General features: G+C 36.8%; 1 protein-coding gene across 1 annotated transcript in view; it reads right to left on the bottom strand.

The window, feature by feature from the left end:
* FAM135B (family with sequence similarity 135 member B) overlaps positions 1–12,902 on the bottom strand; it is a 312,399-nt gene extending 299,497 nt beyond the window's left edge. Inside the window, exon 1 of the mRNA XM_027845146.1 lies at positions 12,826–12,902. Coding sequence (XP_027700947.1) covers positions 12,826–12,902 — 77 coding nt within the window. The remainder of the gene's footprint in view (positions 1–12,825) is intronic.
* Positions 12,903–13,837: the final 935 nt, after the last annotated feature.

The following is a 13,837-nucleotide window of genomic DNA, read 5'->3' as shown; positions in this document are numbered from 1 at the left end:
CGGAAACATTCCAAGCATGGGAGACAGACAGAGTAAAGATATGGAATGGGAGCTGGAGTGTCCCTGGGGGAGAAATCAGATCATTGGGTACATGGTGGGGAGTAAAGTACATGGAGCCTGGAAAGATGTAAAGGGGCTGGATGTGAAATGCTTAAATACCGAACAGGGAAGTTTGCATTTCATCTCCGGGGAAAGATGTAGGGATTCAGAATTCATCACAATTTTATGAAGGAAACAAAAGTTTATCTCTAAAGAGTTAGCTGCAGAGAAATGGGAATGCTGTGGAGGTAATTAATGTCTCCTTGCTGATAAGCTGCTAATTAAAGTCTTTTGACACTTGAAAGGGGGAGGGGGAGCTGGTTAAAACTTTCCCAGTTGAGGTGCAGCCATTGGCTCTGAAGCCCCAAAGCAGGAAGAACTGCCTGAATGAGCAGAATCCAGATGGTTTTTGATGTTAGTAAGAGATCCCCTCTGAGTGAAAGTTGTTTGCTTCACAACTCTGCTGCTCACAATAGTGATTGCAAACAGCTGAAGTTCAGTGATAACTCTAGTGATGTGCCACTTCTCAGTCAATATTAAAAAATGAATCCCCCAGGTAAATTTCATTTATCTGAAAAATCCAGTTAACAATTTAAGTGGCAACCACTTTTCATTTTGTCAAAAATGCTTAATTCTTTTCCCAAAACATTTTAGAATAGAACATAATTAGGTGGGTGAGCTGTGGAGCACAGTGGAAAGATTAAATTTGGTAGAAATATATATGAAGTCCCAAATTTGATTTAAAAAATCATAGTTGCATGTACATGAATAGGGAAGCATAGTTCCATGAAGAATGGGATTTTTTTTTTTTGATGAGACATTTGGGGTTAAGTGACTTGCCCAGGGTCACTCAGGTCCTCCTGACTCCAGGGCCAGTGCTCTATCCACTGCACTACTTACCTGCCCTCTAGAATGGGTTTTTTGTTATTGATATTTGGGATGACCTCCTTGAGAGCAAGGATTGTCTTCCACCTTTCTTTGCATTGATGTGCACAGCACTTAATGCTTATTTGACTAACTGTCCTAATGTCTATTCCAGTGCTCTTCACAGGAGAGGAATTTAATGCTTCCTAGTTAAATAATTGAAGTGAATGAATTAAATCTCCTTTTCAATCTTTTACTTTCTTCACTGAAGAGGTCAAAAATCCAATGGCGTCAAAGTTAAATCGAACTCAGGGCTACTAAACTATACATAAAGAAAACCACATATTAATATTACCTATGTTCCATTGTATTTTTATTAAATATCTCCCAATTATACTTTCACTTGGTTCTGATCCTAAGTAATACTATTGGCCACAATATCCCCAACAATTCTGATCTGCTGCTTTTAGTCAAAAAAATCAGGTAATGATAGGCAGCTAGCATAATGGATAAAGAACTCACTTTAATATCTGGAAGACCAGATTTCAAATCCAGCCTCTGACATATAATGTCTGTGAGACTCTGAGGAAACCTGTTAACCTTACAGTGTCCGCAGATATCTCTCGGACTGTAAGTCACAGAATAATTGCATATCTCTATAGATAGAAGGACTTTCTTCACCCAGAGTTCCAGTGGGGTCTCATGTGTGGGGAAAACAAATAAATAAATAATAGTCCAAGTCAACCTCTTACTCACTGCAGCACTGGCCTCAAGAGTATTTCAATCAGTTGGTTATCATCCATTACTTGAACACATCCAGTGATAGTGATCCCAGCAACGTAATGTAGAGAACCGAGGTAGCCTTGAACCCCACTGTCAGTCAAATCAATAAGCAGTTATTAAGTGCTTACTGTCATTCATTGTGCTAAGCACTGCATGTACAAAAAAAGGCAAAAATATATCCATTGCCCTTAAGGAGCTAATGTTGTAACAGTGGATACAACATGAAAAAACTATGTCATGTCCTATACACACATGTGTATGTATGTTGCATAAACATACATGCACATACCTACATGAGCAGTGGATAGAGCACCTGGCCTGGAATCAGGAAGATCTGCATTCAAATCCAGGTTCAGTCACTTAGCTAGCTGTGTGACTCTGAAAAAAGTCACTTAACCTGGTTTGCCTCAGTTTCCTCATCTGTAAAATGAGCTGGAGAAAGAAATGGCAAACCACTCCATATCTTTGCCAAGAAAACCCCAAACAGGGTCATGAAGAATCAGACAGGACTGAAACAACTGAACACCAAAAATCTATACATGTCTATATATACACATATATACTATCTATATGCACATATGTATATTGTATATACATATAAACATGTGATGCTCATATCATATCATATCATACCTAATTTGCATTTATATAATATATACCTTTTAAAGTATAAACATGTACATATGCATATGAATGTACATATACATATGTATATATATATACATACATATACATATACTTACACATATATGTCAGAATCAAAGCATTAGGGGGCAGGAGGAGGGGAGGGAACCTGAAAGGGCCTCTTGCAGAAGGCAGAATATTATCTGAGTCTTGAAGAAATACAAGAGACATTGGTTCAAATCATACTTTAGACAATCACCAGTTGTATGATTCTGGGTAAGTCACCATAACCTCTCAATCTGTTTCCTTACTTGTTAAATGACAATGATAATACTTGTCCTACCTATCTTAAAGACACAAACTAATCTCTTAAAAACAATTAAAAGTAGTTTTGGTCTTATTTTTAAATGAAACTTAGTTATTAATCTTTTGTAAAGTTTAGTTTTGCTTTAGTTTATTTTGATGAATTAAAATAATGTCCTTTATGATTGAGTAGTCAATAAATGTTTACCTAGGAAAAATGTAATTCTCTGAATACATCCCATAATGAAATGTGTGTACTACAATCACTATATTTCCTAGTCTTTTGGGATGAAATCATTTTTCAAACAGTAAAGCCCTATAGGAAAAAATGATTAATTATTATCTTAACATATTAAGAGATAGCCCAATTTATCTCATATTTAGCAAGCTGTTGCTCATATTGACCTGAACTATGACTCTTCGATTTCTGTCCCCTCTGGGTCCAGTCAGAACAAGCCTATTCCCCTTTCATATGGAAACACTTCAGATCTTTAAAGACAGATAGTTTGCCCTTCACTCAATCATCTAACTATCATGCTCTGCATTTTCTATGAAAGACAGCCCCCACTTCAATCTGAGCTCAGGTAACCACAGACTACAGCAAACACCTGAAGAAGTGCCCCTCTGCTGAAATAGCAGTGTTTTGTGTCAACAGCCTTCTTCGAAGACAGCTACACAAACCTGCAAGGGATTAAGCAAAGGCAGACTGGTAACCTCTGAGAGGTGTTAAGTAGGAATACTATAGCCTTTGATTTCACAATCCCTGCTCACTGTTGATTCTAGGATGTGAGCTGTCTTTGAAGAAGGGAGAGCTTTGGGATAAACAAATCCTGAGGAACTATCTGTGTAAAGAGCCAAAGAAAGGATTTGGAGTCTGGAGACCTGGATTTGAGACTGGGCTGCCCCAATTAGTATCTGTATGACCTTGAGCAAACTACTTTAAAGTTAGTATACTAAATGTCATTTTCCTCCCCTGTAAACTGGAGAAAATGTTGCTCTGTGTCACTGGGTCCTTGGGAAAGATCAAAAATGAGAGTAAATGTTGGTACCAAGAATTAACATAGGATCAAGGATGCCAGTTCATTATGGATGATAAATTCTATGGAGTTTCCTGAAGCACATACAGGTTAAATGTAATTAAGTCTTCCTGACTCCAAGCCCAACTTCTAAATTCATACTATTTCTGGACATTGTGATATTGACATATTATACTTATAGATTTGATTACATAATCATATTATAACATCATATATAATCATTTAAAATCCATATACCAATCATTTATTAAACTCCAACTTCATGCTAGTCACTGCAAGTATAAAGATTATATATTATATATTATCTTGTATATATTGTATATATGTATATATTATGTATGTGTATTATGTATATATATGTATGTGTATTATGTATATATTATGTATATGTATTATGTATATACATATTATGTATATGTATATATTATATTTATGCCCTCATGGAGCTTACATTCTGTCAAAGTACTTTCTTAGAGACAGACAGTGCCAAAATTCTCTTCCATATATTACAGATGAGGAAACTTAGTCACAGATCCTGCCTAGGATCAAATAGGTAGTTAAGTATTGAAGTCAAGTTTCAAACTCAAGTCTCCTGATAACAAATCTATAATCAGGCATTTAGTAAAGATTTCTTGAATTTAACTGAAACCATTTATGAGTTTAAAAAAAAAAAGATGTCAGTGCCAAGTAACATGAATATTGAATAGGGTTAACATTGGGACAGCATTTCAAGTTCCACACCATTTTGTTTCCAACACTGCATATCTTGTCAAAGGCAGGGAAGGTGTTTGCATTCTGGATAGAGCTGGTAAAAATGTGATAGGCCATCTGTTAGAGGTACAAGGGGCACTCTTTTCAGAAGCAAATGCCAGATGGCAGCTCTCTAAGCTGTTAAGAATGATGAAAGACAGGGGAAGAATTGTCCTTCCATGATGCCTCCCACACATTCAGTTCTCCTTGCCTGGACCACCAGAGACCCCTTACGGTGATAAACTGGTGTAAAAGACCCCAGGCAATGGCTTGGATGCTCTGATTCTGGATCTAGCTCTGCCAAGTGCTCCCTCTAAACCACTTAATAACATTTTTAAATGATATTAATGATAAATCTCCATAGTACTTTAAGGGCTAAAAAATTAAAATAATTACACGTATATATACATATATATATATATATGTTCACACACACATATATATATGCATACACACATACTACATTTCCCAAATATAACCCAGAGATCCATCCTGTATAATAAAGAAAAAGAGGAGGATAAAAAACAGTTTTAAAAAATACCAATATATAAACTATGTCCATATAATATGCAGAGTTCCACACTGATAGTCCCTGTCCCTATAAAGGAAGCAGTTATACTGATCATATAAATAAAAATATAAAAAGAAATCATATATACTTATGTATATGTGTGTATACATATATTTGAATCCACTTGCCTCTGTCTTCACATATACATGTGTACATATATGTAATATATACACCTATAGAAGGAGAGAGGAGAGGAGAGGGGAGGAAAGAAGAGGGAAGGAGAGGGGAGGGGAGGGGAGGGGGATAGATTTAGGGAGAGGGAGAGGGAGAGAGAGAGAGAAAAAATGAAAGTTTCTGACATTCTTTGATTCCATCATATCAAGGAGGATGATGAGAGATACATGTGTGTGTAAACATACACATATGTATATGAATGCATATATGTGATGTGTATACTTATACATGCATATTTGCACACACGAAGTTCTTACTATGTCTATGTAATGTGCTAAATGCTGAGGAAATACAATGATGAGTAAGACACAGACCCTATCCTCAAAGTGCTTCCATTTTAGTAGATTAGATTAGAAGAGAGAATACAGTCTAGTAGCAAGATCTAGTAGGAGCCTTTAAGGAGCTTACAGTTTTTTGGGGAGGGGGGGGGGTGATAAAATATTTGCATAAATAACCATGATATAAAATAGAATCTGGTTTTCCAGATGACATAACTATTGGCAAAGCCTGGCCTCAAACACCAGTCTTCTGATTACAAGGTTGGCATTCTTTCTGTAATAGCGTACTACCTCCCATGATTTCACTTCCTCCTTCTATAATATGAGAATAATAAGCATTACAAGCCTGGTCCTTGAGACCCCACAGGAGTCTCATGATAATCAATTAAAAAAAAATACATGCTATATCAGTCATTAAAGAGTCACTAAGTACTTCCTAAGTGCCAAATACTGCCAAGGAATAAAAACTTGGTGTTTTGTTTTGTTTTGTTTTGTTTTGTTTGCGGGGAGGAGACAGGGCTTGGTCCAGACCCTAATTCATTTGTGTAGGAAATAATTTAGTCTGTGGTACAATGATTTGTCCAGTGCAGATCTGCTGGGAAGGAGGTTTGCTGCTCTAATAGTCCCAAGTGAGATAATATATGAAAAGTGCTTTGAAAACCTTAAAAGTGCTATATAAATGTGAGTTGTTAGTATTAAGTGCATCGTCTTTGTGAGGTGACTCCACACCCTTATTTAACCTTGCTGAGGCACAGTTTCCTCAGCTATAAAATGGAATTTCTAACGATACATTTCCTCTTTATCTCAGGCTGGACACCTATTTGAATCCTGGGAGGAAAAGAGGAATATATTAGAATGTCAGTAGCTTACCCCCATAGCAACCCTGAATTCATTTCCTTTCTGAAGGGATTCCAAACCGTAAGGTGGTGCTATGAATCTTGAGGACTCTGGGGGGAAATGGGACTTAACAAAAAGGAGATGAATTATTATGATTTTTATGGGTTATTTTATATGTGTATATATATATGTATATATGTAATTATTATTATATGTTTCCTGAATGTTCTGTGGGGCACAATAAAGTCTTCCCTGAATTTCTTTATATGTATTTTTTTTGTCCTTAAGACCTTTTATGGGACTTGGGAACCCTTTAAACAACATCTGTGAAGAGCTTGACATAAGCTACAGTTAACTTATTTTTGAGATTTTCTCTAAGCAAAGACTTGATAGAGACAACAAAGGTAAGAGTTATCTGATGTGGGGACATCCTCAGGATTGGAGCAAGATAGGGACAATAAGCCATGATTAATAGCAAAAGCATTAACCTTCCCGAGGCTGTTCCATTTTTAAAAAAAAAAATCAATCTCTCATACCCGTGCTTATAAAATTTGAAGGAACTGATGAGTTCCTTGTGCATCCACATTTGCCACTTTAGACTTCTGCTTTAGAAAACCTTCCCTTTTCTTCCTCATCAGAACCAATTGTGACTCTACCAGGTAAATTTCTTTTTTATAAACCTCCCACCCCTCTTGAATTTAATTTCCCATTAGAGTTGCAGACCACATCATCTTATCTTTCCTCGCTCTGAATTCGAAACTTCTCTACTAAACTCTAAGGAATATATACCCTACTATCCCTGGATCATAGTAGTTACCACTTTTCTTGGTAAGAATGTCTATCAAGAATATAAAATTGGAATATAAAATTAATATAAACTACAAAATTAGTATATTAAGTGAGAAATATAAAATATATAAAATTGTTTCCTCAATAAATTTCCTACATATTCAACTCAACAACCTATAATAAAACTGTTCAAGGAACCATTTCTACATAGGCAACCTTTCTATCCTTATTGGAGAGAATCAGGTCCAGGACAGCAGTTTTCCATGACACATGCTCCATTTTGTAAACAATAAAATTATAGGCAAGACAAATAAGAATCCTTTAGCTGCTCTGTTAGAAGCAGAGAGAGCCTATAGCAGATAGGCAGATATCCTGGTGGTTAAGGTCTCCCAAAACAACTATCACCTTTGTGTGTGTGTGTGTGTGTGTGTGTGTGTGTGTGTGTGTGTGTGTGTATGTGTGTGTGTGTGTGACAATTTTTTCATCCTTTTTTGGAAATCATCATTTAGTTCCTGCAGCTGGTCTGGTGGCCTACAGTATACTCCACTACTATACCTCCTCTATTTATCAACTCCCATTTTTTTTTTAATTTAAAAGTTGTGTCCACCATAGCTTCACCCTCACTTAATGGATTTTGACACAGGTAATTATCTTGAGTGCAAGGCTACTCTACCTCCCTTTCTACTTAATTTATCCCTCTTGAATAAAGTATGTCCTTGCACTTGAGTCATAGGTTCCATTCTGCCAAGTGTCAGTGATAACTGCAAGGACTATGACCCCTGAATTGTAATTTCTTGCTCACTTTGCATATTACTTATTCTACATGTATAAATGTATGGACACTTGAGACCACGAGCAATTTCTCTGCTCCTTTTACCAGTTAAATGTTCCCATAAATTACTGAGCACCTTTACTATCATTCCTCTTTCCAAGTCAAGCATTTCCTCTGCAGTTTCTAGTATAACCACTCTATCTGGAGATTCCTCTCCTCCCCCTCCCTCTTTAGTATAAATCTTTCTTAATTGAATTAGCTGGTTCCCAGCCAGATGCATTTGTTCTGACTTTCTTGGCCTCTCTCCCTGGCCAGGGACTCTTTGTGTGTCCTCCAAAGACCTAGTCCTGTGATTCAGAGTGTTTCTCGTTTTTACTTCTGTAAAGACACTTCTCTTCCCTCGTCCCCGCAGTACAACTCGTGAAGAGGAGGTGGTGATATTATTATTATTATTATTATTATTATTAACTACAGGAACCTTTACACTGGTAAAAGATTTGGTGTAGAGATCTTTATTAATCTTCAACCACTTACTCCATGCACAGGTTTAATAATATTTCTTGCTTATAGTCCTCATACCCATCTTAGTATGTCTCTTAAGTTTATTTTTCTCTGCCCAGCCAATAAGTATGCACATCCCTCAAGGATTTATCCCAGACTTTCTTCTCTTCTTTCTACAATTTCATCTCTGTTTAGATTTTAACACTTTATAAACTAACACCTTCCTATTTTTTCTAGTCTTCTTACATCTTACTCCCCTGCATGTACTTTAATACCGTGACATTGGTTTCTGTGATGAATAAAACCCCAGAGAGATAGAATTTCTCGGTAATTAATAATCAATTTATAGATTAGGCTAGCTAATGATAAATTAGTGGTTAGTGGTTTTTCTTGGTAACCAAAAACACAATGGGATTCTAAATCACTTTAAATTGGATGTATGCCTTAAGACAGGGAACTCCCTAGCATATACGAAAGTGAGAAAGACTCCTACCTTACGTAGTATTTCTTTTTACAACATGTTCACAACTAAGTAAATAAAAGCTGTACAGGAATAAAGAAAAAGTAATTTTGTAGATTCATTGATGACTGGGGAACTATGAAAAGTCCTCTTAAGGAACTCCTCTCCTCTCCTTTTCTTTCCTTTCCTTTCTCCCTCTATCTACATAAAATACCCTCCTCTGTGGGTGCTCTGCCCAAAGGAATGTAAATATTGATCATTGAAACCTGGCAAGATATCTTGGGGTTTACTGGCTAGATTTTTCTCTTAAGGACCATGCCTTAAACCCAACTCACTCTAGCTCTTATTGATTAGTCAAAATAGATCCTAGTCCAAGCCCCACCCAGTGGTCATTGTTTGGGCCTTGATAGCTCAGAGGTGAATGTAAATAGCAATTGTTTTTGTTTTGGCCAGAAATTCTGAGGGTCTTCCCCTCCCAGATTGATTTTTTTTTTTTTTTTGACTAGGTAAAAGAGGCCATTCTTTGCCTCACTTCTCACCTAGCCTTAATCACTGAATGGGCATTGCCTCAAACTGAGATATGGGAAAGACCTTAGTTAAAAAGGCCAAGGGGCTATCTCCAGTTGTCTTGTTCTATATCTTGCCACTGGGCCCATCCTCCAGATGGCTGAGAAAGAGAAAGTCAGGCTGATGACTTTGCATAGATAGCCCTCCCTCACTTAAATGCAATTCACTTGCAAATCATAGCATCACCTTCCTGATGTATTGATCTTCCTGGAACACTAAGGACAAATAACAACAGATTTCCAGGATTCCTTCAAGTCCTAGCCAAAGCCCTACCTTCTATAAGAAAACCTTTCCCATCCAACTTAAACTTTGTGACTTATCTCTGAAATTACCTCCAATTTGTCTTGTATATAATTTATTTGTACACAGTTCTTTGCATGTTAGTTCCTACATTAGACAGACTATGAGCTCATTGGAAGCATACTCTCCCTCTCCATCTCTCTCTTTTTCTTTGTATCACCAGCACTTAGCACAATGTCTGGCACATTAGAGACACTGATGCTGGTTGACTGACAGACTTGCTGATCCCATCAACTCCTAAGACTTTAATGATCAATCTCTCTCTTAATGGTTGTCCACTCAGAGGCTAGACAAATTGATTTTCCTAAAGCACAGGTGTGATCACATCACTTTCCTACTCATGAAGTTCCATTGGCTCCTCACTGGTTCCAGTATATAAATACAACTCCTCTGGTTGACACTTAAATTCTTTGAAATTATAAGAGATTATAAAGATAGCAGGGAAAAGGGAAAGTTTTCCAAGTTTGGAACACAACCTATAGAAATGCAAGGAGATTCACTAGAGGGCTGATCTTAGGGAACAGAAAGGCCAGTTTGGCTAGAACTTAAAGTACTGGGAAGGGATGTAAGGTGAAATATTTGCTGGATAATTCCAAATATTCCCCCACACGTACTCTATAATCCACTCAAAATTGATTGCCTGTTGTTTGGTATATAGGGCATCCTGTATGCAGAAGTGAGTTATAAAACAGCTTGAACCAGGAGAATCAATTGTTACATTTTCACAGTGAGCATTTACATTTTGCTAATTAGTGTAGTTAAACATTACAAATAAGGGATAAATTCATTGTTCTATTGATTGTCTAGACTTCGGAAAGTGATGGAGAAAATGTTAATAATGCAAATGAAACTTAAAAATGTCTTAAGTCCTCTCCTCATCTCCAACTAGAAGTTCTTAAACATTTATCAGCACACCCTTGACTCATCTCTATGCCTTTGAGTAAACTATTCTTCCATTCCTGAAATACTCTCCTTCCTCACCTCTGCCTTCTGGTTGCCTTCAAATTTAAGCTCAAGTACTATCTCCTTCAAGATGACTTTTCTTCTTTCCCCAGTCATCGGTGTTCCTATGAAACTATTCTTGTACAGCTTTTATTTATTTATCTGTGAACATGTTGTAAAATAAAATAATAAGGTAAGCGTCTTTCTCGCTTTTATATACCTTAGTCCCCAACATTTTAATTGGTGGTGGGATTATCATCTCTCTCACTTTCCACATCCATATATCTCAAGTAGCAGCTGTTTGAGATTTGAGGAATTAACTCACACTAGAATAAAAATGACTGATAATGCAATGTTTTCCCACCCATAAGATCAGAGAATGTCACATGGCAGGTAAGTTCTGGGGCTGATACTTGATTCAAGGATTTCAGCCCAGTGCCCTTTTCATGTCATACTGACTCCTTTATCTTCACCTACCTGTGACCTGCAGTCCCAAATTCAATCTCCTGTTGAGAATAAGATATCATTTGTGGCAACATTTACCTGACTGTTTTTTGTAAGTCATCTTCTAGAATCTGAGCTGTTCTAATAGGATCAACAATTCCAACAAACTGTCTCATAAGAGTTTGTTTATTTGAAGACTTCAAGGATCTGTGATTTCATTAATGTAGTATTCACCCACCAGTAAGGATCGTAACTCCTCGATGTTTGAACCAACAGTCATCTTCAGTAGTTGTGCCAAAAATATCCATCCATCAGTTGCCACTAAGAGTGATAAACTCAATAGCCTAATAGCCAGTCATTCATTTACAGGAAATTAATGTCTAGTTTTCCAGCTTAGTAAGACTTGCTAGATCTTAGAATTTTCTAGAACATTAACAACAACACTTTCTTTTTCTTCTTCTTCTTCACCTCCCCTATATTTTTTTTTAATTCTTTCTTCCCTTTCCTTCATTTTTTTCTTCCTTCTTCCCTCTTCTCCCTTATTTTTCTTCCCTCTTCTTCTTTTTCCTCCTCCTTTTTCACCACTATGTCATCAAGATGTTTTATCTTGGGGCAGCTAGGTGGCACAGTGGATAGAGCACTGGCCCTAGAATCAAGAGGACCTGAATTCAAATCTGACCTCAGACACTTGACACTTATTAACTGTGTGACCCTGGGCAAGTCACTTAACCCCAATTGCCTCACCCCCCCAAAAAAAGATGTTTTATCTTTTTGAACAAATGATTTTATTTATTTTTACATAGATTTATAGTCTATCTTCCATTGGCCCCACAATTTATCCAAAACAATAGAAAAAGAAAAGTCTCATCTTAAAAATGCATAGTCAACTAAAACAAATTCCCACATTGGTAATGCCCCAAAATAATATCTCTGCATTTTAAGTTGATCACCTCTGTCAAGAGGTGGGTGACATTTTATCTTCAGTCTTTTGAGACTCAACAACTCACATTTCGATAACAACTTTAACGTTTGCATAGTACCTGCCACACAATAACACTATTGGGTAATGAGTGCAAGCATTATTATGCCCATTTTATAGACTGAGAAAATTAGAGGTCCTGAGAGATGATTAAGTGATTTGCCAAGGATCATATGGTTACTAAGTGTCCAAAGTGGGATTTGAACCTGTCTCCTGGCTCCACGTCCAGTGCTGTGTCCACTACGTTATGGGGCTACTAGGAGAAGACTTGAGAACATTTGGGGGGTAGTATGAGTCAATAGCTCTGAAATCAGAAAAACCAGTTTCAAGTCATACCTCTAACAATTTATTATACTGAGCAAATCATTTAACCTCCCTGGGTCTCAGTTCTTTCATTTGTAAAATAATGAAGAGTGGACTAGGTGAATTCTGAGATACCTTCGAGCTTTAGATCTGTGGCTATGGATATAATTCTTATTTTCAGGCCATGAGAAGGCATCTTAACAGAAAACTAAAATACACATTAGAATTCTCTTCTATGATGTGAACTCGCTAACATCAAAGACATTGGCCAGGAGAAACACAATGGTCCATATTTTTTCTTTCTCATACTCAAACCTACAATAATCTCCTGGGTTCCTTTTCTATCTACTTCCTCTTTGTCCCCCTCGGCTTCCCTATCCCCTTCAGATACACAGGCAAGCATAGATATCCATGCATGCTCATTTTGCTGTTTACACATGTGCATAAGTACACGCACACAATCACACATACACACACATCACACAAAACAGAAAATATCCACACTTACCCTCGCTGGAAGAGATCCACATTGTGGAATTTGTGTAGCTCTACAGAAAACTCAACCGTTCCCTGTACTTCAGACATGATCTTTTCGGGTCATCACCTGATGGGAGGGAAAATGACAAAAATGTTAAGTTCTTTGAATCATTTCAGCCAAAGAGAAAGGACAAATGATGGTGTGAAACCAAGTTGTGCTTAAATAACATATCAAACACACTTCTGTGGTGAATCCACTTAATAGAATCTAATACAAGCACATATTTTAATAATGGTTATTCTTTATATGGATATAATACTTTGTAATTCATTAAACGTTTTCATACCTCCCATCTCACTTGATGCTCAAGTAGCTCTAATGAGGAGGACAGAGCAGGGCGAGGATGTGTAGCTTCATTTTACAAGTTAGGAAACTGAGGCCCCCAAATAGTAAAGTGATTTTCCATTGATCACAAAGTGTTATTTTGGAGGGCCAAAGCTAGAAACTCCATCAGTCTCCATACTGCCAGCTTTGGTTCTTTGTGTATGTTTTGTGTTAATAATCCTTGTTTTATATGTATACTAACTTTTCTAAAAGTTTTATTCATGACTTCTGCTTTTAAACCAAGGGCATTTCCTCCACATTCTTTCTTCCAACTTAATTCTCACTTGTACAAAGAAAAACAGTCAAACAAAACCAAGATAAAGCAATAATATCTGAAAGCATATGCAGCGCTCCATACACACAGTCCTTGCCACAGAAGGAGGTATGTTTCATTATGTTTTCTTCAGAACTGACAATAGCCATTACGGTTAGAGCTTGGCTGCCTTTTAATGTTGTTTTCATTTATATCATTATAATTATTTTATCTCCTGTTCTGGTTCCTTCTCTCTACATCAATTCATACAAGTCTTTCCATATATTTCTCTGAATTCATATTCATTATTTCTTACATTACAACTATTTTCCATTATATTAATATGTAAAAAAATATTCAATTAATGAACAAGCTTTTATTAATCACCTACTTCGAGCAGGCACC

The sequence above is a fragment of the Vombatus ursinus genome, unplaced genomic scaffold, assembly GCF_900497805.2.
Source record: "Vombatus ursinus unplaced genomic scaffold, bare-nosed wombat genome assembly UNPS02005236.1, whole genome shotgun sequence".
Classification (NCBI taxonomy): Eukaryota; Metazoa; Chordata; class Mammalia; order Diprotodontia; family Vombatidae; genus Vombatus; species Vombatus ursinus.
This window is presented reverse-complemented; position numbering and strand designations above follow the sequence as displayed.